General features: G+C 34.1%; 1 protein-coding gene across 7 annotated transcripts in view; it reads right to left on the reverse strand.

The window, feature by feature from the left end:
* AHI1 (Abelson helper integration site 1) overlaps nucleotides 1-23,924 on the reverse strand; it is a 248,433-nt gene that overhangs the window by 203,334 nt on the left and 21,175 nt on the right. For all 7 annotated transcript variants that reach the window (XR_012075023.1, XR_012075020.1, XR_012075021.1 and 4 more), the window contains exons 6-13: nucleotides 21,871-22,090; nucleotides 20,667-20,859; nucleotides 17,433-17,528; nucleotides 13,080-13,265; nucleotides 11,767-11,919; nucleotides 8,136-8,268; nucleotides 5,733-5,856; nucleotides 829-1,058 (exon numbers count right to left, since the gene is read on the reverse strand). Coding sequence is in view for 2 of the 7 variants with exons in the window: in XM_072965904.1 (XP_072822005.1) it covers nucleotides 829-1,058; nucleotides 5,733-5,856; nucleotides 8,136-8,268; nucleotides 11,767-11,919; nucleotides 13,080-13,265; nucleotides 17,433-17,528; nucleotides 20,667-20,859; nucleotides 21,871-22,090 (1,335 nt within the window). In the remaining 5 variants the exon portion in view is untranslated. The remainder of the gene's footprint in view (nucleotides 1-828; nucleotides 1,059-5,732; nucleotides 5,857-8,135; nucleotides 8,269-11,766; nucleotides 11,920-13,079; nucleotides 13,266-17,432; nucleotides 17,529-20,666; nucleotides 20,860-21,870; nucleotides 22,091-23,924) is intronic.

The raw sequence follows: 23,924 nt of genomic DNA on the forward strand, positions 1-23,924 counted from the left end.
CATCTTACCAAATATTTGAAGAAATTCTTCACCTCCTTCATAATCTGAGCTACTTCTATCATGGCAGAGTCTTCAGACCCCTGTCTATCCTTGGCTGACCTGTCCCGAGTGTGTTTCACCTTATAAACATCCTTGCGGCTAGAATGAGTACATTAGCAGTATTATCATTTTGATCTAGATCCCATACTAATTAACTATAGCTACAGACATGTAGTGTCTGAAATAATGTAAAGGTGACTGTGTTTAATAGATATAATGAATTTCTTTATTCTTTCAGCTGATAATCTATATTTTATGTCTTTAAAACACCATTTACAATACTCATAGTCTAAGATTAAATCTTTAAATAATTATAAATTTCCCTTCTGTATGTTTCTGTACTTTAAAAAAAAATCCTGCTGCTATAAATAAAATATATATTTTCAATATTCTTTTGGGATTTTCCCCTCATCTTCCTCATTTTATCCTTAACATAAAAAACCCCCTTTAAAAAAACCTACTAAGGGAATAATCACCAATCCAATAAAATGTATTTATGAAATTTAGAACAGGACTGGTTGTTACAGCAAAGATTAGTTGAATCTAAATGTTGAGGAATTTGCTGACGTTATAATTACTAACAGAGCTCCCTCAGTGCCAAATCTATGCCTAGGTCTACCATATGATCTGCAAAACATGCATAAATCTACATATGCACTAACATATTTAATTTTATTCAATACACAAAATCCCTCTCAAACTTAAATAATTATTATCCTGTAAAATAAAAAACATTTTTAAAAATTTTCCTTCAACTAGACTTCAGCTGGAATATACCCTCTGACATACCTTCAATATCAAAACAGAGAGAGTTGATGAAACTCTTGTGAGTGTCAAATTGTCGGATCAGTATGGCAGGATCCTCTCTCATATCAACTTTCCATATACGTATCACAGAATCATAGCATCCTGTAACCACCAGCTCTTTCACAGCTGGATGGAATTTAGCCGTGTAAACAAAAGAAGGATGAGGTAAAACTCTGAAAGTATTTGTATTGTTTATTTCATTTTTCCATATCCTGGAAAAGGATAAAAAGTTATATATTGCTCCTGAAAGGCAGATGTTTCTCCAAGAACCAATATAGGCAGTGGATTTGATAAATAAGCAAGTGACAACAACTAATAGTAAACTAAATTTTATAACAATAAAAATAATGTGATCACATTATTTGATGGCCAGAGTTCTTTCCATTTTGACAAAGCTATTTCTTATAGTTACTATCAAGCATAATAATTAGATTGCCTACTAACTGTAATCTATACTGCAAAATGAAAAACTGTATTTGTATTTAGAAATGTCTGTATTTTTAAACCTATTTTTTGACATTGGTTAAACATATATTGAATAGTTGGTAAAAATAGTGCATTTAATAAAATACATATAAAAATAAAATAGGAGGAGAAATTTCAATGATTTCCCACTTAAGTTGTATATAATTGCTTTTGCAAAGTGCTTACAGTTGAGGTTTAGAGAACAGGATACTCTATTAACTTTTCACTCGTAATTTCAAAGCCTACATAATGAACGTATCTCAGACTTAGAAGCCATACTGAAATTACCATATAAATACTTGAATAAAATAACATTAAAATAATTAGAATATTTTGATAGAAAACACGCTATTGAGCACTCACTTTATGTTTAATACTCTTGTTATCTCTTCCTCTAAATAATAGGTGATTTAAAAGAAATTATTATTACTGTCATTGCTACAGCTTTGACAAGAGTAAATTCTAAGTTAAAGTGTCATGTTAGATATTCTGCATTTCTAGTCAATGTGTAAAAAGGAAAAATCTAGCAACAAACAGGAGCTTTATGAGTGTGAAGCACTCGAGTTTTAAAAATTTAAGTTATCAGAATTAGAAAAATCTATTAATTTTTAATGTGAGGATTTACAATTCATCCTTTTAATTACTAAGAACTGAAGCAAATTAAGCCCTTTCCAAATTACTGAACAAAGAAAAAAATACAGTTGCTATTCAAGAATAACATTCTTTAAGTTTTCTCAGCAGCTGCTTAAAATACAGGATATGATCTTCAATTACTAAGAATCAAAACTAATAATGAAGGAAGTGAAAGAACATGTTTTCAAGTAAAAGTAAAGCACGTGTGTCACTGCATAAACATTTTTACTAGTAACACTTTCAATGAACATATGCTACATGAAACATAGTACTTATTGAAAGAACAAAATCACTAACTTTTGGAGGAAATATTAAGAAAACTGCTAAAAGATAAACATTGTCTGCTAATAAATCTTAGTAGCATTATCTGAAATACTATGAAACAAGCAGAAATGAAGCAACTGTATCTTAAAAACAGCTCAATATAATTAAAACACACAATATTTTAAAAGAATACAGCTTTTATGTAAAAGTCGAACTGGTATCAACGATGGCTTTAGTCACCCAAGCAGTGGTAGAATCCAAGATCAAAAGAAACGCATTAATGGATTTGTCAAAAAAAATCAGGTTGATCATAGACAAAGAACAATGATATACAAATTCGTAAAGACTAGATGAACACAAAAAATTATTAGAATTAGGAAAGGAAAAAAATATACTAAAGTTAAAACAGTATGTGTGCAGAGTGAGGACATACGGATCTATTTGGGAACCATCATATGCAGACAAGTCTTTCTGATTATATTAGGAGCTAATGATCTGTATTGTTCTCCAATTACACTGATGATAACTAAAGGAGATTTAGGTTAAATCCACATGGCAGAGAGCTAACCAGTAGGGAAAGGTTACTCAGGATACTAACAATAACATGTGACGGGGACCCCAAGGGAAGAGAGAAAAAGACCTGGGCAGAAACCCAACTTCTTGTCACTTTTGAGCGTTAGCGACTCTGATTCTCTTCCTTTTAACTTAGGTTACTCATTAAAGGTATTCCTTACCTCTTTCAAAAATCTCACTGTCTTTTCGGTTCTAGTCACATTGTTTATCTCCTTGCTCAGTTAATCTTTCACAATATTATTTTTAGGATATAAAGAATCCTAAAGTAGTATCAATTTCAAAGCCACATAAAGAAAAAAGTATACTTTACTGAAATATATGTTGTGTGATGAAATCTAAGGTGATTTCAAGAAATGATAAATCTAAGCTGGATTTTAAATGATCACTATGAGCCCACTCTGGCTTATCAAAGGCACTTAGATGTTGTTGAGTGAATGAGTTCGGCAGGAAGGGGAAGAAAAGGGCATTTAACAAAGATTAGATGTTAAGGGTATTTCGAAAGATCACATGGGTGAGGCAGAAGGTACATGGGAGGTGCACAGAGAAGATGTAAGGTCAATGAGGGTCATGCTTGTCATGACATGCTAAGGAACTGGAACATCTTCCAAAGGGCAGTGGTAATCGATTTTTTTTTAAATCAAGGCGTTACGAAAGATGGTTTTGAAAAGATAATTTTAGCATACCAAGGACAGGGGAGCTAGAGACTGAATACTGGGAAAGCTTAGTAACAACAGTTTAAGCAAAAGATAACTAACAAGGGCTTGAATTAAGGCAACAGCAGCGAGGTCAGAATGTGACAATGTGAGCCTCTCAGGAGGCAGAACTAACACACTTTAGAACTACTTCGATGTGGAAAGGAAAGAAGAGATGAGAACTACTCTTGAGTTCCCAGCTTGGGAGACAGGCTGGGTAAGGTAAGTTTTGTTTTGGATTAGAGATGCCACTAGGCAATCCAGACAGAAGTTTGTAATACAAAGTTGAATTTGGAAAAAGTGTAGGAGCTAGAAATCATTAGCATGTACGTGACAGTCAGACCCAGGGAGATAAGAGAGACCAGGATAAGCACACCAACCTACAGAAGACATTGAGTAAAGGGTCCTGGGGATGAGCATTTACAGACAACAGGCAGAAGAAAGGGAAGTGGAGAATGAGAGTGAGAATTGGTCAGAGTGAAAAGAAGAAAACAGAAGAGGTTGTAAAATGAAACCCATGACTTGAAAATATTTCAATATTTATATATTGGTCAATAATTACTGCAGTAAAGGCAAACAGGGTTAAGGACTAAAACTAGACAGCAGATCTAAAAATTAGTAAGAAACTGGAGATCTCTCAAAAATAAGTTTATGTAAACTCACGGTGGAAGTGAAAATGAGCCTAACTGGGTTGAAGGAAAGACAATGTGAGCAGAATGCTCTTGATGGCATAGAAAGAAAAATAATGTGGTAGTCTGGAAAGCAGGGAGATTTTCTTAAGGAGACTTAATCATATGTCTAAGATGAGAGGACATAATCAATAGAGAAAGATACTAAAGAAACAAGAGAGATAGGAAATAAAAGTAACAAGACTATGGATTGAAAGATTTGAGATTAAAAGCACAGGTCAAAGATTACTCCACACTTCCTTGTTAAGAGAGATGTACAGAGATAAAGACTGGTAAATTTATGAATATTAGGTAGGAAATCAGAGGGAAATATAGGACTTTCATGTCTGGCTAAATTTCACTGTAAACCGAAGGTAGTCATTTAATGAAAGTGGGAAGATTGTGTTTTAGTGTAGAGAACTTGAAGAGTCATGTAGTTTGGATCTGCTGCTGGAAGAATGAGAAAAGATGGCTAAATAAAGATAAATAAAAGGATTGCTCAGCAGAGATGAGAGCTCAGGTGATTTTAAGACTTACAAACCCACAGACAGATCTTACCAAGGTTATGTATTTTTCTCTAACATAGCCGTGCATCAGACAGAATGGTTATGCTTGAAAGAACAGAGAAGCCAGATGTGTTATTGGGGATATTGTTAAGAGGGACTAAAAGTAGGTTCCCAGCTAGCCAGAAATCAGGTCTTCATTTAAATATAAACTAATCAGTAATGATAACATCTTAATCAATTAGACATTTTATACTGAAAAGGATGCTGATTAATAGAAGATGGGAGCTAGACGCTAGAGGTGTCTTCAAAGAGCATGTGTTAAAAGAGCAGGAAGCAGAGTAAATAAGGGTGAAGTCAGAGTGGACCTCAAACTGCTCTCAGTGTCCATAGTTATAGTACTTACGTGTATCCACTTACATTTGTTGGAATCCAATTAAGTGACATATATAAAAGCATCTTGAAAATCTGCCTAATAATATTTGTAGAATACACCCATGGTAAAACAATCAGCCAAAAAAGTGTAAATAAAACTTTAAAAAGTAGCTTTTAAATATTTTATTGTGACACTTATTAAATTGAAAGGAGTTGAATTATTTTAAGACTGTCATTCTGAAAAGTACAAATATCTGACAATCTATTAAGCTCTTAAAACAAAAGATGCACATTTGTGTATTGATCCTATACTATGCACTGAGCACCACCATGTCCTGGCCTCTGCATCTGGCTAACAGTGAAGATGGAATCCCTGCCATCAAGAGCCTATATTCCAAGAAAGATCTCAGCTGTTTAATAAACCTCATGTCAAAGTATTAACTGAACAGCATATGTAATGATCATTTAAAGACAGTGAGGACAAGAAACATTATGTATTACATAAATGAAATATATTTAACAAAAATGTCTTTAGGAAAAAAGTTTTCACTACTTCTAACTTAATCAGTGGACCTGTATGATGCATATTCAAGACAGTCCCTTGATAAGCAAGACATAATTGAAGCATAAGAGTAATTACACCACTTTATGCTCCCTTTGCTTTCCTTGAGGACAAACGTCATACACAGTGATTATTTCTCAAGTACACTAACCTGGCAGTGCCATCAGACGATGCAGTAAGGATACAGCGATCATCTTTTGACCAGCAAAGATCATAAATGATATTGAGATGGCCACACAATTCTCTCATGAAACGTCCAGAAGGAATTTCATACACTAATGAAAGTATCAAAAAATTAGTATGTTTCCAGACAGAGGATTCTTAATCCAATAATATAAAGATGCATAATTTATAATTTGTATATAAGGTAAGCACTAAGAATATTACACCAAAGACATTTTCATCATAAAAAATTCAAAATCTACTTAAAAATAATTTTTCATTTGCTTTAGACACAAGAATTTACATACATAAAATTTTATATGTTTACAATTAATTATTCTCATCTCTTCATTGCTATTCTCCCAATAATCTTTGATAATTAATTTATTAATTAAATAACTTTTAAATTGCAATTCACTTCAAAGATTCTGTAATTTGGGCTTCATGAATAAGGTATTATTTTATCTGAAAATCAATCAAATTTCAAACAAAATTTAATTATTTGAAACAAAAAAAAATTTAAACTGCACTATTGCTAGAAAAAATTCAAATCCTAAAAAACGATAGACATAGTAAGAGAATTAACAGAGATCTAAACTTATAAACAAGGCATTTGTGGTATCGCTATGTTATGTATACATGAAATCTTCTAAGATAATGACAACACAGAACAAGGTTTCTAAGTCTCTACTTCCACCTAGTGGTAAAACCAATTGTCCTTTAAGCAGTACAGAACTGGAACCGGAACAGTAAAATAAGGACCTTAGAAAATCTGCAACCCCTTATAAGCAATGAGAACACTGGCTAAAAGTGTTAAAATTAACTTTTTCAGAATGCTGGAAATTAAACAAAGGCTCACAACAATCTGAGGGACATTTATTCAAGAAAAACAATTGAATCTTGGTAAGAACACTGAGCTCTGGGGTGTTTTAATTTGACCCTGTTCCCTTTCTAAAGAAAACCATGTTTAAAGAATAAAGGTGTGAGGATGATTTCTCACCAATAAACAGAGATAGAAAAAAAACCCAAAAAACAAAAAACAAAAAAGAAATTCTGGAGTTGAAAAGTACAGTAAGTGAAATAAATAATTCAATAAAGAGGCTCATAGCAGACTTGGACAGGCAGAAGAATCAGTAAACTTGAAGATAGGTCAATTGAAATTACGCAGTCTGAGCAACAGAAAGAAGAAGAATGAAGAAAAATGAATAAAGCTGCAGAGATCTAAGAGAGGCCACAAAGTGTCCCAACACAGAAATGGGAGGAGTCTCAAGAATTGAAGCAACAGAAAGAAGAAAGAATTGTTCAAGAAATAAAGATGGAAAACTTTCCAAATTTGTGAAAAACATTAATCTGCACATCCTACAATCTAAATGAATTCCAAGTAGACACATCATAATCAAACAATCAAAAACCAAAGACTAAGATTATTCTTTTCCTTTTTGAGGATTAAGCAGTAATTACATCTAAATTCATATAGCTTTTTTTTAAGCTGAGGTTAACACATATTTATCATAGAAATGTTAAAAACATATAAATCAGAATGAAAATAATTTTTTTACTGCCCAGTGCACAGTGAAAAGAAAGAACTATTAATATTCTGGAGTATGTTTCCTAAGCCTCTTTTTACCCCCAGTGCATACGTTTTAGAGAATTTTTAAAACAGCGTAGTTGTAATCAAACTACACAAACTGTCTTTAAGCTAACAGTGAGAAGGAGTATCTATTTAATAGATGCTAACCAAGCCAGTTATGAGTCCCTGATGGAAAAAAAGGAATCAGCCAGGAATAAATCGTGCTAAGCCCAGAAAATTCAACACCAGTGCTTAGGGCAGACGCCCATGGAGAAGTAGCTGCTTCCTGCTGAGGTGAGTTGGTTTTCATGATTAAATAAAAAGTAAAGGGGAAGCAGTTAAAGTCTCTAAGTCTAGAAGAGCATAATAATTCTCATTTTAAGGGTATGATTTTGGCCTCTCTGCTGACTTCTCTAACATAATGAGAATTTTTCATCTAGGATCTCCAGAATCCATTATAATCGTTCTAGTGCATAACAAATTTGAGGACTTTCATAATCAAATTATCGCTGCTGTCAACCAACTTGTTAATCCTTCATGTTGCAAAATTTCTGTATTTAAAATGGAAAATGCTTTTAAAAAATCTTCCTGTGTGTTTTAAAAACAGATTTACCATCCTTCATGCTCATCCTCATTCCACTTCTGAACATACATTGGATAGAAGAGTATAAATTATAAAAGAATTGTTACTTAACATGGACAAATCTATTTTAATTTAGTAGTACTGGTAAATTACACAAATTAAGATATCAGTGAATTTTAAAATCAAAAAAATATCCTCCATATAGACAATCAGATTAAACAGGCAGAACTGTTACTCACAAATAATTGGATATCCATCCCGGCTGGCACAGGCTGCTGCTAATATTCTTCCATTGTGGGAGAAAGCGAGACAAAAACATCCTCGTTCTCCTGCATTTAGTGAGAAGAGGTGCTTGTTGGGGATACGGCAAGCCTGAAAAACATACATTTTACAAATAGAAATTAAGGAACATTAAAATTAATTAGTTTAATAAAAATTAGTTAATCTCAATTACTGCAGTGGTGTTTTGGTGATTTTTTTTTTAAAGATCCTTTACTGTGGTTCAGAGGAAGAGAAAAGCAAATAAGCAGAATGATGGAAAACTGCAATAAATTACTTTTGCAACAGAGAATCAGTTTCAGTTCTTTATAAAATTAAGTGGATTTATACTCCATGTCTAACTAGTACTTAATTTACCTAAAATATAAATAGAAAATTTCAATATCTGATCCTCTAGTGTTGTCACTACCACATTATTTTTACATACCCACAGAAAAGAATTTATGTCATATCCTTATTTTTGCTGAACCACAAACTTGTTCTGAGGTATCAATTCCATTTAGGGCCTTGCTGAAGTCCAGGATGTATGACTACTCATTCTCTTTCCCTTTCTCTCTTAAAATAACCCTCATTTCTGGCTGTGCTCAAAAATGTATTTTCAAAGCAATCACTCATCTCCTATTGGTTTCTCATTCATTAATTTTAAAAAAATTTCTTCATAATTTTTATGTTTTCATTCCTTAGTACCAGATGAAACCAAAACTTTTTGTGTATTAATATTTACTGTAGAAAATACTACTTCTATTTATCTGAATTCTACCTCTTCAAAACTTCAGTGAGCTTTTCTTTTTGTGTTTCTTTCTTACTTTTCAAAAAGTTCAAATGAATATATATTTGGCCCTCACTACATGCCATGAATGTGGTACTTTATTATGAATATCTTTTCATATATTCATCACAGCAACCCTGTGAGTAACCATTATTACTAAATATAGTTAATAAAGATTATTCAGAGGCTTAAGCCCAGTTTAACTGGCCTAATCAAAGACTATTAGCTCAAGGACCTGCTTTCTAGATAGGTACCAGGTTTTTCACATGTAGCATCAAGATTTAACGGCATTATGAGAAGGCAGCACTAAGAGAAGCTAATATAAAGCTGAAAAATTCAATAGACATTAGGTGCCAGTAATGTACCAGACACCATGCTACCCATTCTTTCCTTCTATTCTCCACTCAGATGAGTCAGAAAAGGGAGAGCGGGATAAAAAGAGGACAAGAGTTGAAGAAAAAGTCAGGTTTTATAGCCACTTGCTGCTGCTTCTAGAGGAGATGTAGTTGAAGAAAACTCTGTGCCTCATCATTTTAAGCCAAGATACCAAAGGCACCATTATTTTCTTGGGGTTCCCAGGGTTTGACACTGTACTCAGACTAGCACATGATGAAAGTTTAATAATAACAATACAGGCTCCTCAACATCTTCAACTCTTTTCCCTCCATTACTACCTTGTGAGTCACTAAGTTTCCTTCTTTCTTTTGTATTCACCTCTTATTTCTCAATTTTTCTGACCATATCCCAAGGTTGGACCCTCTTTACCTCACACATCATCAATGACTGCAACTGCCACCTGCTAGATTTCTCTCATTCTGATGGAACCTACCTCAAGATCTTCTACAAGCCATCCAGCATTTGTCCTAGAGTACAACTGCTATCATGCTTCCCTTCTATTTATTCTATTTATTCCCTTTATTTCTCAGTCCCACACAATCAAGTATCAGGCTACCATCTAAGCCACTGCACAATGTGGGCATAATCTATCACACCATTTTATCTCTTTCACAAGCTCGGGTTTCCAGGCAGCCAAGTTTTGAGGGCCTAAGGAACATAGCAGGTCCTTTCCCATTTACAACACTGCCCCAATATGAAACACTCTTCCCGGCCCTCCTCACCCAGCCCTATCTTGGCCACCCTTAAAAGTCTACCTCAAGATCCACCAACCTGTTGAATGAATCCTTCCTCCACCACGCCAGTTCACCTTCTACGTATCTGCAATTCTCAAACTGTTTTAGTCTTAGAATGCTTCCCAATCTTAAAAAATTTTAAGGACCCCAAAAAGCTTTTGTTTTTGTGGCTAGATCTATTAGGTATTTATAATATTAGAGATAAAAATGGATAATTTTTAAAAATATTTGTTATTAAAAAAAGAGCAACCCCATTAAATGTTAACAAATAATTTCTTTTTATGAAAAAATACATAAAATGGAATTACTCTATATTTTTGAAAATCTTTCTAATATCTGGCTTAATAAAAGATAGATTTTTATTTTATTTACCGCTTCTGTTTTCATCCTCTTTTGTGATATCATGTATCATTTAGCCTCTGGAAAACTCCAGTACATGCTGGAGAGAATGAAAGTCAAAAAGACAAACTCAATCATGAAATCATTAGAATCATTACTATCTTATTATGCAAACAGATTGACTTCACAGACCCCTGAAAGGGTCCTGGGACTTCCCCAGCAGTCCCCAGTCACACTTTGAGAATTGCTGACCTAAACAATTCTTTTTACACTTACATTTCTTCAAGACTTCTTTGCAGCACACCTGACAGTGAACAATACTGTAACTGTTTCCTATGTCTCCAATTGATGTGAAAGGTCCCCAAGGGACCAGTCTAAACGTCATTTTCTCCATATTATTATGTTTGACGTACTTAAAAATGACTTTAAGATGTATCTGTAAAACTGCCCTCAAAAAGAAAATCAAATATGATGCAAAACTCAGACAGTGAAAAGGTCTAGGAAAATAGTCACTTATGTACATACTGAGAGTATAAAATGAACCACTAAACTCTTACGGAAACAAGTAAGCGATTTGCAAAACTGGATCAATAATGATTCTTGCCACTGCAAAATATGCTAACCAAGTAAGAAAACTTCACTAAAAGCTTAAATACTGCTGAACTTGTGGTTAAAGAATATGAATGTACCTATCTTTATCAAAGTGTGATTTAGGAAGAAGCCAGGGGCTGTAAAAAATTTCACAAATTCATAAACGGTGCATTTATGGGCTGAATTCTGTCCCCCAAAATACGTATGTTGAAGTCCTAACCCCAGTACCTCAGAATGTAATAGCATTTGGATATAAGGTCTTTAAAGAGCTGGCCAAGTTAAAATGAGCTTGTTAGGGTAGAGCCCTGATCTAATAAGGCTAGTGTCCTTCTGAGAAAAGGAAGAGACACCAGGGATGCACATGCACAGAGAAAAGACCATGAAGAGGCAGCAAGAGGGCAGCCACCTGGAGCCAAGGAGAAAGGCCTCAGAGTAAACCAACCCTGCCAACCCTTAGTCCTGGGACTTCCAGCCTCCAGAACCGTGAGAAAATAAATTTCTGTTGTTTAAGTCCCCCAATCTGTTGCAGCCCCTAAAACAAATAAAATCCCAGGTTCCTAACAAACTTAAAATAGCACCTTTATGCACCTAGTAGGTACTGTATTATTATTTGTCAAATGAATTAATAGAAAGACAAGACTGGTTAAAAACAAGGATAATCTGAGAGTTTTAAGCAGCAAGCTAGTTACCATAGGAGCTGCTGGAGTTTTAAAAATAAAGAAGAAAATAACTAAATGAATCCAAAGCTAGTGAAGACCTCACCTGCCCAGGCAGCCGCTTCCACTTCACCACTTCCTTTGAATCTTCTAATCCAGGTTCTGTGTCTACTGAACTTGACTCACCGTGTTGTTCACAATACACTGTTTTACCCTTTTCTTCCTGAAGAGCCGTCATAGAGCGGTAAGATGGCTTTATCTGAATATGTATAGGAAATGAGAAAATTTATACAGCATGTTAATCTTTTTCTCTTTTCTAGAATGCATGGTTATTAAAATATTGAAACAAACAATATAATGTGGAAATGTTTTAATAATGTAACCTAGAAAAAAAATTCTTTTATTTATACATTATTCTAAATAAAATGAAAACTGCTTGAAATTATAGTCTTAAACCAAAAAGCCTTAAAAGTGGGAAGGAAAGAAACAAAACTCTAAACAGTTACAAGAAATGGTTTTAATAACTCTGCCCCTTGGTTTCCACCTCTTCACCAATACCTACGAGATGTTATATTATGGCTCTGACATTGTGCTATGGTAGCTCTGGCTTTATAATCACAAAACTGATAACATAAAGTTCTGAAGTTTTTTAAATTCTCCACTTCTTAAAACTGATTTAACTCCTTTCAAACCAATGCAAACCAACCCTGTGGTCACAGTTCATAATATCAACTACAGAATACGCACCTGACTTGAAATATCGTATAGCAATAAGACAAAAGCAAAAGTTCATTTTAGGACAAATGCTTTACTAAAATAGTCATAATCTTAATCTATGGAAAACAGAAGGAGAAATATTACTTTCTGATTATTTTAATAATACTGTAAAAAATGTGCCTCTAATTCATAGGTCTGCAAACTACAGTCTGGGCCAAACGTAGTCTGATGACGTTTTTGTAAATAAAGTTTTACTTGAGCACATCCAAATCCATTTGCTTAGTTATCGCCTACGTATGTCTCTGTAGCTACTTTTCCACTAGAACGGCACAGCTGAGTAGCTGCGACAGAGACCGCATGGCCTGCAAAGTCTGAAACAGCTGCTGGCTGGTCCTCTATGGAAAATATTTTTCAACTCCTACTTTAAGTCACTATTTTACCTTTAAGTTTTAAAAACTAGTATTATTAAAAAAAAAACAACTGTTTTCCTAAAACTGAAATCTATATTTAGTATTTAAAATTCACCCAAGTATCTTTTAAGTATCAGCTATTACATGCTTATTACATAATCCCTGAAGGTATCTTTCTATTTTAGAAACCCATTAAAATAATTCTAGATACTTTATCTTTTTAGAAATGGAAACATGTCACCTTTTAATCTCAACAAGACAAGATATATTTTTGCATGTGCTATTAACTTACACATTCTGGAACTTTCAGTCCTCTTACAGTTACATAGAGCGTTGATGGATAACGATTTCTTGGAAATTTTGACCACCACTCAAAAACCTCGACGACGTTTGACTGGGATCGAGGCTTAGTAGGTGGGTAATACAGCTGCAAGCGAAGTTTTGAATTGATGTTTACATTTCCATTGGCTCCTAAAAGCTTAAATAAGAATTCAAATAAAACGTTACCTTCATTGAAAATAAATGCATCCAATAAAGCGAAAGCAGACAGTCAAAAACTCATTTTAAAAAGATTAATATGGTATGCTGAAATTCCTTAGATTGGTAAAGCAAAGGAAAGAACACTGACACAGCTGGTTAAGCACAGTTTCAGATCATTTTCACAAGGTAACCCAAATGACTTCTAAAATGTGTTCCTGATAGCTATCTTTTCCCTTATACAATTTCAGACCCTTGGTAAAGCAGTGACATTACTGTGGCAGGTGTTACTTTGTACAAAGGAGGTGATCAATACATGTTTGTTTGAAATGACAATGATAAAGATTAAGCTATTATTTAAACAGAAACAAATTTTCCATTTTTTTCAGCATCAATATTTTAATGGTAAAACTTTGTGATTTTTTAATTTTTAAAAAGTCAAAATTATTTTAAAAGAGTAATTAAGACATTAAACTCATTTGAGCCCTTTATTATGTTTTAAAAATATTTTAGTCTATCTTTTTAAAAGGTCTATTCAATTAAAAAAATTGCTAAACAAGACAACTTACATTTAAGCTAAATAAATGGATATTCTTATGAGAAAAAAAATCTCATCAATTCAAAATAGGTGCTCTTTCACTGGACTATGACTCTAAGTAGAAAATATCTTTGTTAACCTTCATGTCTTTTATAAATAAGCAGAGACAGTTGGGAGCTTTTGCAGCACTTCACAACATGAAGGTGACAAACTAGAAGAGAAGGGACTGAGAACAGGGAACATTCTTAATAACTGTTACTGACTTACGCAACTTGGAAAGTAAAAAAGGGAAAATCAAGAAAGACGTCAAGGCAGAGCTGTCCAACAGAACTTTCTGTGATGACGGGCATGCTCTCTATCCGTGTAATCCAATACAGCATCCACTAGTCACGTGTGGCCATCGAGCACTTGACGTGTGGCTAGTGCAACTTTGGAAATTAATTTTTAATTATATTTAATTTTAACAAATTAATCTGAATTCAAATGGCCACATGTGACTAGTGGCTCCCAAAACAAACAGTGCAGCTCAAAGGTTGTAAACTTAGAAGACTGGGCAGGTGGTGGGGCTACCAACTTAAGAAGCAGATAGAGGAGACGGAAGAGAGTTAGGGAGGATGTTCAGTTTGGGAGAGTCTGCGATATCTATAGGTCACCCCAAGCTGAAACGTCTTAATTCTGAAGCACACGCAAGAAAAGTGGGTCTAAGAGAAGCGGTTTAAAGGTGAAACTATGCGTAGTATTGATATTAAAGAGGTTAGTGGAAGACCTGGAAGGAGACTGAAGGAATGGAATAAGGAAAATCAGGAAAGGATGGTGTCAAGAAAAGCAAGGTAACAAGAGTTTTAAGGGAATGATATCACACACATAGGTTGATAAAAGAAGAACTAGAAAATGTTCAATAATTTGGTACATAGAAGTCATAGTGATTTGTTTGGAGAAGCTTCAGTAGCTGAGGCCCCATCCAGATTGCAGTGTGTTCAGGAATGAGGCATCAGTAAAGAAAGAGATTTAGCAAAAATACAGCCCATCTTTTCCCTACCCTCTACAGGAGGAAAGGGAAAAAGTCAATGGAGGTTGTAAGCTGAGGGGTGCCGTTATGATATAGAGGGGTAAAGAATAGTTTCAAATTGAGCAATAAGATGTGTAGTCATTAAATATTAAGTATTCGAGACTCCCTTCATAAACTGTAGTATTATCTGCCTGAATATTATAAAGGAGTAATATCATTTTTAAAAGATATTTATTCCCCAGATTCTAAATCATATTTTCCATAAGTTATTTTAATATTCACCAGGCAACTTAGCTTATACTAGTAAGCTGCTTAGCATAAGAAAACTAAGATCCAGCCAAGATCCTGCCATTGTGGTTATAAAACATATAATGTGGAACTTGAATAAATAAGGCTTAATTATTTTTTAGTTTAAAAGAATAGTCATATATATGTGCTAAAAGAACTGAAAGTGTCCTCCACTTGAGAATTAGGATAAAGTCTCATTTTTATCTGGACAAAGGTGCTTTGGGGTTCATTTGGACCACTATAATAACTTTACAATTATCTAGGACATTCCTGGAACCAATGGTATAGGTATTAAAACATCTGTATTTTAATTTGATTCATGCCACTTTCTCAAAGATGGATTTTTCCTAGTCATTGTTTCCATACATTTATTAATTCCCTCAATAAGTACTCATGGAGCACTTTCTCTGTGCCATTAATATGCTAGAAGTTGATGATATTATGGAACAGTGAGTTTAAAGAGTGATATATTAAACACAAGGAGGTCTGGTAAAATAAGGACTAAAATATGTTCAACAAATTGTCCGAAAAGAATCACCGATGACTTGAAATGCTTACAGTCTAATGAAAGAGATATATAAGTGTTATAACACAGGAAGCACATAGAATAACATACCCTTTATTCCTGATTGCCGTTTATGCCAATGGCATAAAATGGGTAAATAAATAAAAATACATTTGACACTTAAGGTAAAAATGCTGCAAGATACACTGTTTCCCAAGCGCAGTTTATAGTAAACATTGCAGTTCTGCACAAACTATAGCATAAAAGGAGTAAGTGCACTTTCTAATAAGACCACAAGGTGGCAACATTTACTATGTGAAAGTGACCTTTTTTTGTTTTTGTTTTTCTAAAAAAATTTAGTGTGAGAGGGGGTCTAGATAAAGGTATAAAGGTTACAGAAGAAAGATTTTAGAAGGTACAATGGACCAAGTGATTCCTAAGGCCACTCTAGAATTAATTACTTCCTCACCACAGCCAAGCTGGCTGCCATCCAGCAATCAGACTGCGCTTGTTCTAAAGTCTCTCTTTAACCCTCAGCGTGGACTGAATGCCCAAACTGGGTTTTCACAGCATTTGCTCTATAAAGCATAATCATGTACGTAATATGTTTATATAGAAACTGAACTGGAGGGAAAGAACAATGCCTAATCTATCTGTGAATGTCCTGTAGTTAGCACAGTGCCGTGCATTTCATAGCCACTTAGTAAATATTTGTTGAATGGATGGATGCACAAACAGAAAAAGTCTTATACTATAAAACAGGTTAATTATTCAACTTTTTATAACTCAAATTTATGTTTGAAATCAGAAATGAAGGATACCAGAAATAAAAGAACTATAAAATTAAAACTTCCCTTTTTAAACATCAGTCTATCTACATCTTTCATCTCTGCTTAGACATCCTAGACAAAGACACCATTGTTTTACACCTAGACTACTGCAAGAATTTTCTACCTTGATTTCCAGTACATACATTTGTGCCTTTCTCAATCCATTCTCCTCCCAGCAAAGTAATCTTTCTAAAAATTAAATCATTTTATCCTTTTGTTTAAAATCCTGTAATGGCTTCCCACCACTCTTTAAAGTCTATAATGGTTCCCTGTTGCTATAATGGCTCAAAGACCATGCATAATCAAGACCTTGTCTACCTCAGCAAGCTCTTCAGGCACCACCTTCCCTCTCAGCTTCTGTCCTCCAATCTCAGTGGCCTTCTTTTGCTCATCTAGGAATTTCTTGCTCTTTTTAACATCAGGGTCTTTGCACAGACTGTACCTTCTATCTAGAACTCTCTCTTCCCTGCTACTGCCATCTGGCTAATGCTCAGGTTCAATGTCTCTTCTATAGGAAACCTTTTCCTGACCCTGCAGGATGTTTTCATCATCCACCCCATGCCTCTTGACAGTATGCACAAAATTTGTACTACATGATAAATTGTATAATCAATTGTTTTATGTTTATTTTTCTTGCTAGAATATGAAGTCCTTGAGGTCAAGGAGTTTATCTTCTTTATTCACCAATGGGAACAGTGGCTGGCACATAGAAAGAGTTTAATAATTAATATTTGTTGAGCTGAATAATGATGGCAGGGTTGTGCCTTTTTCAATGCTGGAGCCTCAGAGCCAAAAAGTGTACCTGGAAACACTAGGCACTCAGTAAATAGTTAAGAATCTGAATGAGCAACACCTGAGCTTGAATTAATAACCCTTCACCACCACAATATTACTTTGTTAACATTACCCCTTATACGAAACCAAACTGACTTGGGAAAAAGTGGCCAATCAGATTTCAAGTTTATTTTAAAACTGCTTAAAATGGATAAGAAACATACCTTGAGAAATGCCCAGGCAATTTTCCGGAAGCCACATTCTTGGTTTCGAATTTCAGAGTTATTCTTAATTTCATCCATGCTTAGGAAATCAAGAATCTGTAAATAAGCATAAAAAATTACTTCACAGAATACTAAGCTACCTAGAATTTAATATTTTCTAATAATATATTACCAAAATTAAAAAATCCTCCGTTAGAGGAAAAACATTTTTATCTCATTTCACTCACTTTTAAGTTAACTCACCGAGTTAGTGAGGTTCATTTTCTGACCACTTCATTTTTTATTAATAAACCCTTATGATTTATTTAAAATCCATGACAAAGTATTAATTACCTCAAATATAGTCTAGGCACAAATACACCAGGCATAGAATTCTTAAGCTTTACTCATTTTTTTTATGTATGAGAGCAGATTTCAAAGGATAGTTTGTTTGAAAAATTCATGGCCTCATCTATGGGCCCTTCCTTGGATCACCTTCCTGAAGTTGGGTATCTTCTCTTTGGATATATGTTGTCATTAGGCTTCTCAGGAGAATTTCTTTTCTATCTCCATCTTGTCTGGATGTTATGGACTTGCAATCACAACCCGCCACAGGACTACCTGTATTCTAGGTACTTGTCACAGACTATCACTTTGAGCTCACTGGTGTTAATATCAAAAGCTCAGTGGAGATAACAAATCTTTACAGAAGACTGCTTAAAAACTAATACAGACTCCATCTATTCCTCTTCTTTATATACTTAAATTTGCCTTCAGATATAATGCATTCACAGTGAAAAAACACTGATTATAGAAGAAAAGTATACAAGAGTAAGAACGACTTGTAATCAAGACCACAGGTCTACACATATCTAAACCTTTTTCTGTGTCTTCCTAAATATACATATGTTACTACAAATCCAATGCTATTTTGCAAACTATTTTCATATGATATGTAGTGGATAGCTCTTCAAGTCAATATACACATGCAACCCATAAAATGTATACCATCATGTTAATGGCTACCTAGTATTCTATATTACAAATACCATAAATTGAAAAAAAAAAACAATTTACTTAACCAAACCTCTTACTGAAGAGACCTGTTTCCTTAAAACTTCTGTTATTATAAACAGTGCTTAAATAAAAATCCATACACACACATCTTTTGTGTACTTGTCATTTAAGAGAAATATCTAAAAGTAGAATAATAGCTTTAAGGACTGCTGATAGATAATATCAAGTCGTCCTCAACAAACCCTTAAAAAGTTGAAATCAGAAATTAGTTTTGTAGACAATAATATTTTAATGTCAAAACTTAAAAAGTAATTGAAAGTGTTTATAATCCAACAATCTTTCCTAAATCTCATGTTACTAAAATGAATATAATAGAACATTATGATAAAAAAATGACAAATTTCTATGACAAAGAAACAGTACCTTGATATATAAATCACATCACTTTTTTAAAAGGCACAGCTTTTACAAATCATATAACACCATCACAGATGTAAATGGTAGAATATTCATATCATAAACACACATAGATTATCTGAGTTAAGGATCATAAAAACAAGTAACTCTACAAAATCAGTTATTGGCTCTGGTCATGTCTCGCTTTTCCCATGCTAAAATTCTCATCTTTTTTAAACTGGAGGAGAGGCTTTCTTTACTTTTCCTTGCTTACGGAGAGATACCATGAAGTACAAAAAGGAAATGTAGTATTTTAAGTTCAAATTATCTTTAAACACTAATTCTGCACTTAAAATAAGAGTAACTTTGGGGTAATCACTTTATGCTCTGAACCTTTATTTCCTTTACAGTAAAAAATTAGAATAAGTCAGCTAAAATTCAAATTATATTTTAAAAAACTCATAAAACTCAATAGCAAAAAAAGAAATCTGATTAAAAAGTGGTCAGAAGATCTGAGTAGACATTTTTTTAAAGAAGACATGCAGATGGCCAACAGGTACATGAAAAGATAGAAAGATACTCTATACCATCAATCATGAGAAAGATGCAAATTAAAACCACAATGCGCTATCAACTCACACCTGTTAGAATGACTAGCATTAAAAGACTAAATAACAAGTGCTGGTGAGGATGTAGAGAAAAGGGAACCCCTGTGCAGTGTTGTTGAGGATGTAAATTGGTGCAGCCATTGTGGAAGACATACGGAGGTCCCTTAAAAAATAAAAAATAGGCCTACCATATGATCCAACAATTTCACTTCTGCGTAGTCATAAAAAAAAAAAACACTAATTTAAAAAGTAGTTATTTGCAGCAACTGTTCATTGCAGCATTATTTACAACAGCCAAGATATGGAAACAATCCATGTGTCCACTGATGAATAAAGAAGTTGTGGTGTATATACACAATGAAATATTATTAAGTCATAAAAAAGAATGAAATCTTGCCATTTGTGACAACATGCATGGATCCCAAGGGCATTATGCTAAGTAAAATAAGTCAGAGAAAGACAAACACCACGTGACCTCTCTTATATGTGTAATCTAAGCTAACTAACCAAGATCACAGATACAAGAACAGCTTGGTGGTTGCTAGAGGTGAGGATTGGGGGTTGAAAGAAATAGGTGAACTCATTTTGTTTTTGTTTTTTTATTTTAAACAAATTCAGTTTTTTAAAAAAGTCAGTTCAAAGGCTATCCATTTTATAAAGCTTTCCCTGACTGCTATGACCCTCTACTAACCCTTCACATTTAAGAAGTTCTACTTCATTGTGGTTATATGACACATTACATTAGTCAAGTAATTTGTGTATTTTCATCTTTATTTCTTCTAGTAGTATAAAAACTCTTAGGAAGTCTGATATAAATGAGTTTATATTTTGTGAAAAGGGTTAAGAATGGAAGATTGTTTAGACAGATTAGATTCATCACTTCACTTAATAGTCATGGCATTGTTGTAAGGATTAAACAATAAAGAGTAAATCAAATGGCTAACTACTTGCACTAGTAAATGCTCAGCAAATACACTATTACTTGTATCTCTATAGCACAGTACAAGTACATTATTCCTAGGGATCAAACTGTGAGAGTTTCTTATCTTTCTGAGGGAACAATCAAGAGATGAAGATAAGAAAATTTGAGAGGCTAATAAACGCCTTCATCTTTGACTAAGCAAAAAAAAAAAGTACTTTTGCTATATTATTGATCTACTAAAATTACAGCTTATATTTGTGCTATTAAAATATTAACTAAAATTTAGTTTAAATTGCTCTGTTCAATTCATACCTCAAAGAACAGGATGACTTTAGGGCTCTCATCAAAATCTCGAAGCAAATACGGAAAGTTTTCATTAAATATAATTTGTTCTTCCCACTCCGGAAGTCTTGATTTTAACTGTTTAAAATCATACGGCTGGGTCATAATAGGAAGAATATAATCCACGCTTTCTTTTTCATAGTAAGATGAAACAGGCCGTTCACTGTTCAAAAAAGATACTTACATTAACACAATTCTTCGTAAGTTTGAGAAAGAAAGGAAAAAATAACAAGAGTGTTCAAGGTGAGGCAACCAGGAATAATAAGTAGCCATGAAATATAAGGAAAAGTTATTTTATCTAGAAAATCATAAACTGTTTGAGACTTAAAAGTGGTAGTAACTTGCTTTCATCTTGCATTTATAAACTAACAGTCAGTGTCACAGAATTATTTTACTATTTAAATATAAAGTGACAAGTATGATTATACTTTTGGCATGCAGAGCTGGAAGAAAGTAACCGTTCAGAATCTTAAATGAGTTTGTGATTAATTTAGTACAGCAGATTTAAATAACAAAAAGAGCACAACAGGACTGTAAGCACTTTGAGGTGTGCCATATTTTCTTTGTATGCTCCAAGATGAGTAAGTGAATAAAGTTTTTTTTTATAATCTTTGTATTTCCTATCCTTGTCATTTTTTCTAAGCAAATAATTATTTTGAATTCTAGTAGAGTCATTTATTTTTATTATACTTTTTATTTGGGTTTCAAGCACATATTAGCTATAGAATTAATATTATGAAAAAAATTAAATTCAAGATATTTGCCTTACCTGAGGCACAGATAACATATTAATTTCAAAAGAAAAATATGAGGTTAGAAAACTAAGCATTTACAGTGCAACATAAGACGATTCACAATGCAATTTAAATGTCATAAGTTAGCCATTAAGCTTGGGAGAAATTCTTTCAACTCCACTCCACTTAAAATGAATTACTGAATTAATAAATGTTCCCCATTTCTTCTGTAAAACGTACTGATGAATATCAATGGCTGATAAACACCTAGAAATGTAAACTATACTCTAATTAGAATCTGTAGCTCTATTCCTACTGACTGTCATATTCTCTAATTAGAATCTATAGCTCTATTCCCACTGACTGTCAAAGGCAGAAAAGAGGACTTCTACTGTACACATTTACAATTGCAAGGGTTAACTGTCCAATCAAAAAATTACCTATCATCTTTCTTGACATATTGACCAGTATTCTCATCAACCACATGAATTTTCACCATCGGGTGAGATATCATAAAATCTGACTTAAGTCGATCAGTTCGGTGAATGTAAACTCCCAGGACAAGGTCATCATCAAGCAAACATTTGGGATAAACTGGACTATCTCGGCTTGTTATTTCATGAACACCATCGCCATCAGTGTCTTCATTATCATCTGAAACTACAGGCATGGAAGAAAATCAAAGTTATACCTAACTGTTCCCATAACAATATACTCAACAATAAACACTGAATTTGCATATAATCTAATCTTTTCGATCCATGATTATTTGTCTTTGTTAACAAAGGCACTTCAAGGAAAAGGAAAGAAAAAGCCAGACAAGAGCAGACTACATTCTTAGAGTAAATACTGCATTTACTAATGCATTAAAATAGGGCGAGGAATCTTTCTTTTTTTCCCTAGCAAGGACCGACAACACAAAGAGAAAAAAATAAGAGGCAAAGACAAAAATAAAAATAAGAGGCAAATATCTAAGTATTTTCTAAGAGGAATATGTATCACTCAAATCATTTATAACTTTAATTTCTACTTCTGAGTAGGATGCAGTAGAACATAGCAGGTCAATGTTTCTGGTAACAACAACTTGAAAAGCCAAATAAAAGACAAAAACCTTATTTTTAAAGGCATCAGAAAAGTACAGAAACAATGTATAGTAGTAGATGGACTAAAATTCCAGAGAGGGAGAATCAATCAGAGGTGATGGACTGGCAGCTGTTGCAATGTCTGGGGACATTTGTTATGAGCAGAGGACCCAGGCAGAAGGTCACTACTTAGAGAAGGAGTAACCAGCAAAATTTTTAGTGGTTGCATGGGGTTAGAGTGATAAAACTGGAGGTTTGAGGAGTCTCAAACACAGGGATAATTTTCCTCACAAAACTGAATACCGGGACTACGTGAGAGGCTGAAGAGGTAGTGAAATCTCCCAGTCTTGTGGTACTAGGAAACAATGACCCACCAGCGGGAGGGGCCTAAAACAAAACAGGCAAAGAGGAAGCCCTGGAGGACATGGTCATTCTCCTCCAGCCTACAGCCACTTTTCACCTGGGGTCACTTACCAATTCTGGGCGCATCTAGAGGTTGAGAATCCAGGCGTGGCCCCTGGCAGAAGGCCCCTACTGGGGGACAGAGAAACCAGCAGAGATTTTGGCGTTCACGCGGGGCTGGAGTGACAAAATTGGAGACTTGAGGGGCCTCAAACACACGGCCAGTCTCCCCCTCAAGACATTTGCCAAAATTTGAAGCTGCATGGGGCAGAAGGCTAAAGGACTAAGCTGAAAATCTCTGAAGACAGATATCTGCCAGGCTCTCACTTTGAAACACCTGGAAGGCCACAGCCTAGGAACACGGCAAATCAGAGATAGAGCCTTAACAAAACTACAACCCAGATCTGACTTAGCTCAGATTAGTTGAAATCAGTTGCCCACTCTGTCTGTCTAAGAGAGCAAAGAGGAAATCCTCTCTAGTGGAAGATAAAATCATCTGGAGTCTCTGGGATTCTACACACAATGGCCAGCATACAATAAACAGTTACTAGACATGAAAGAGGCAAGACTGTATGACTAATAACCAAGGAAAAAACCAGAAAACAGAAGCAGACCCACAAATGATCCAAACTGGAGTTAGCACACAAGGACTTAAGTTATGACTAATATGCTCAAGAAAATAAAGGGAAAGATGGACAAAATAATTTTTAAAAATGTAGTTTCTACAGAGAATTGGAATTCATAAAAAATAAGCATTCTGGAACTGAAAAATATAATGTCTGAAATTAAAAATTCAATGGATGTGTCTAAAAGCATATTGGACACAAAGGAAGACATGATTAGTGAAACTGAAGAAAAATCAATATAAATATCCAAACCAAAGCCTAATGGGGAAAAAAGCAGAAAAATATGGGGGAAAAAAACCCATAAAAAGAAACATGTGTACAAACTTGAGAGTTTGTGAAATTATAATCTAGAAAAACAGGAGAGAATGGTGAAGAGCCATATTC

The sequence above is a fragment of the Vicugna pacos genome, chromosome 8 (assembly GCF_048564905.1).
Source record: "Vicugna pacos chromosome 8, VicPac4, whole genome shotgun sequence".
Classification (NCBI taxonomy): Eukaryota; Metazoa; Chordata; class Mammalia; order Artiodactyla; family Camelidae; genus Vicugna; species Vicugna pacos.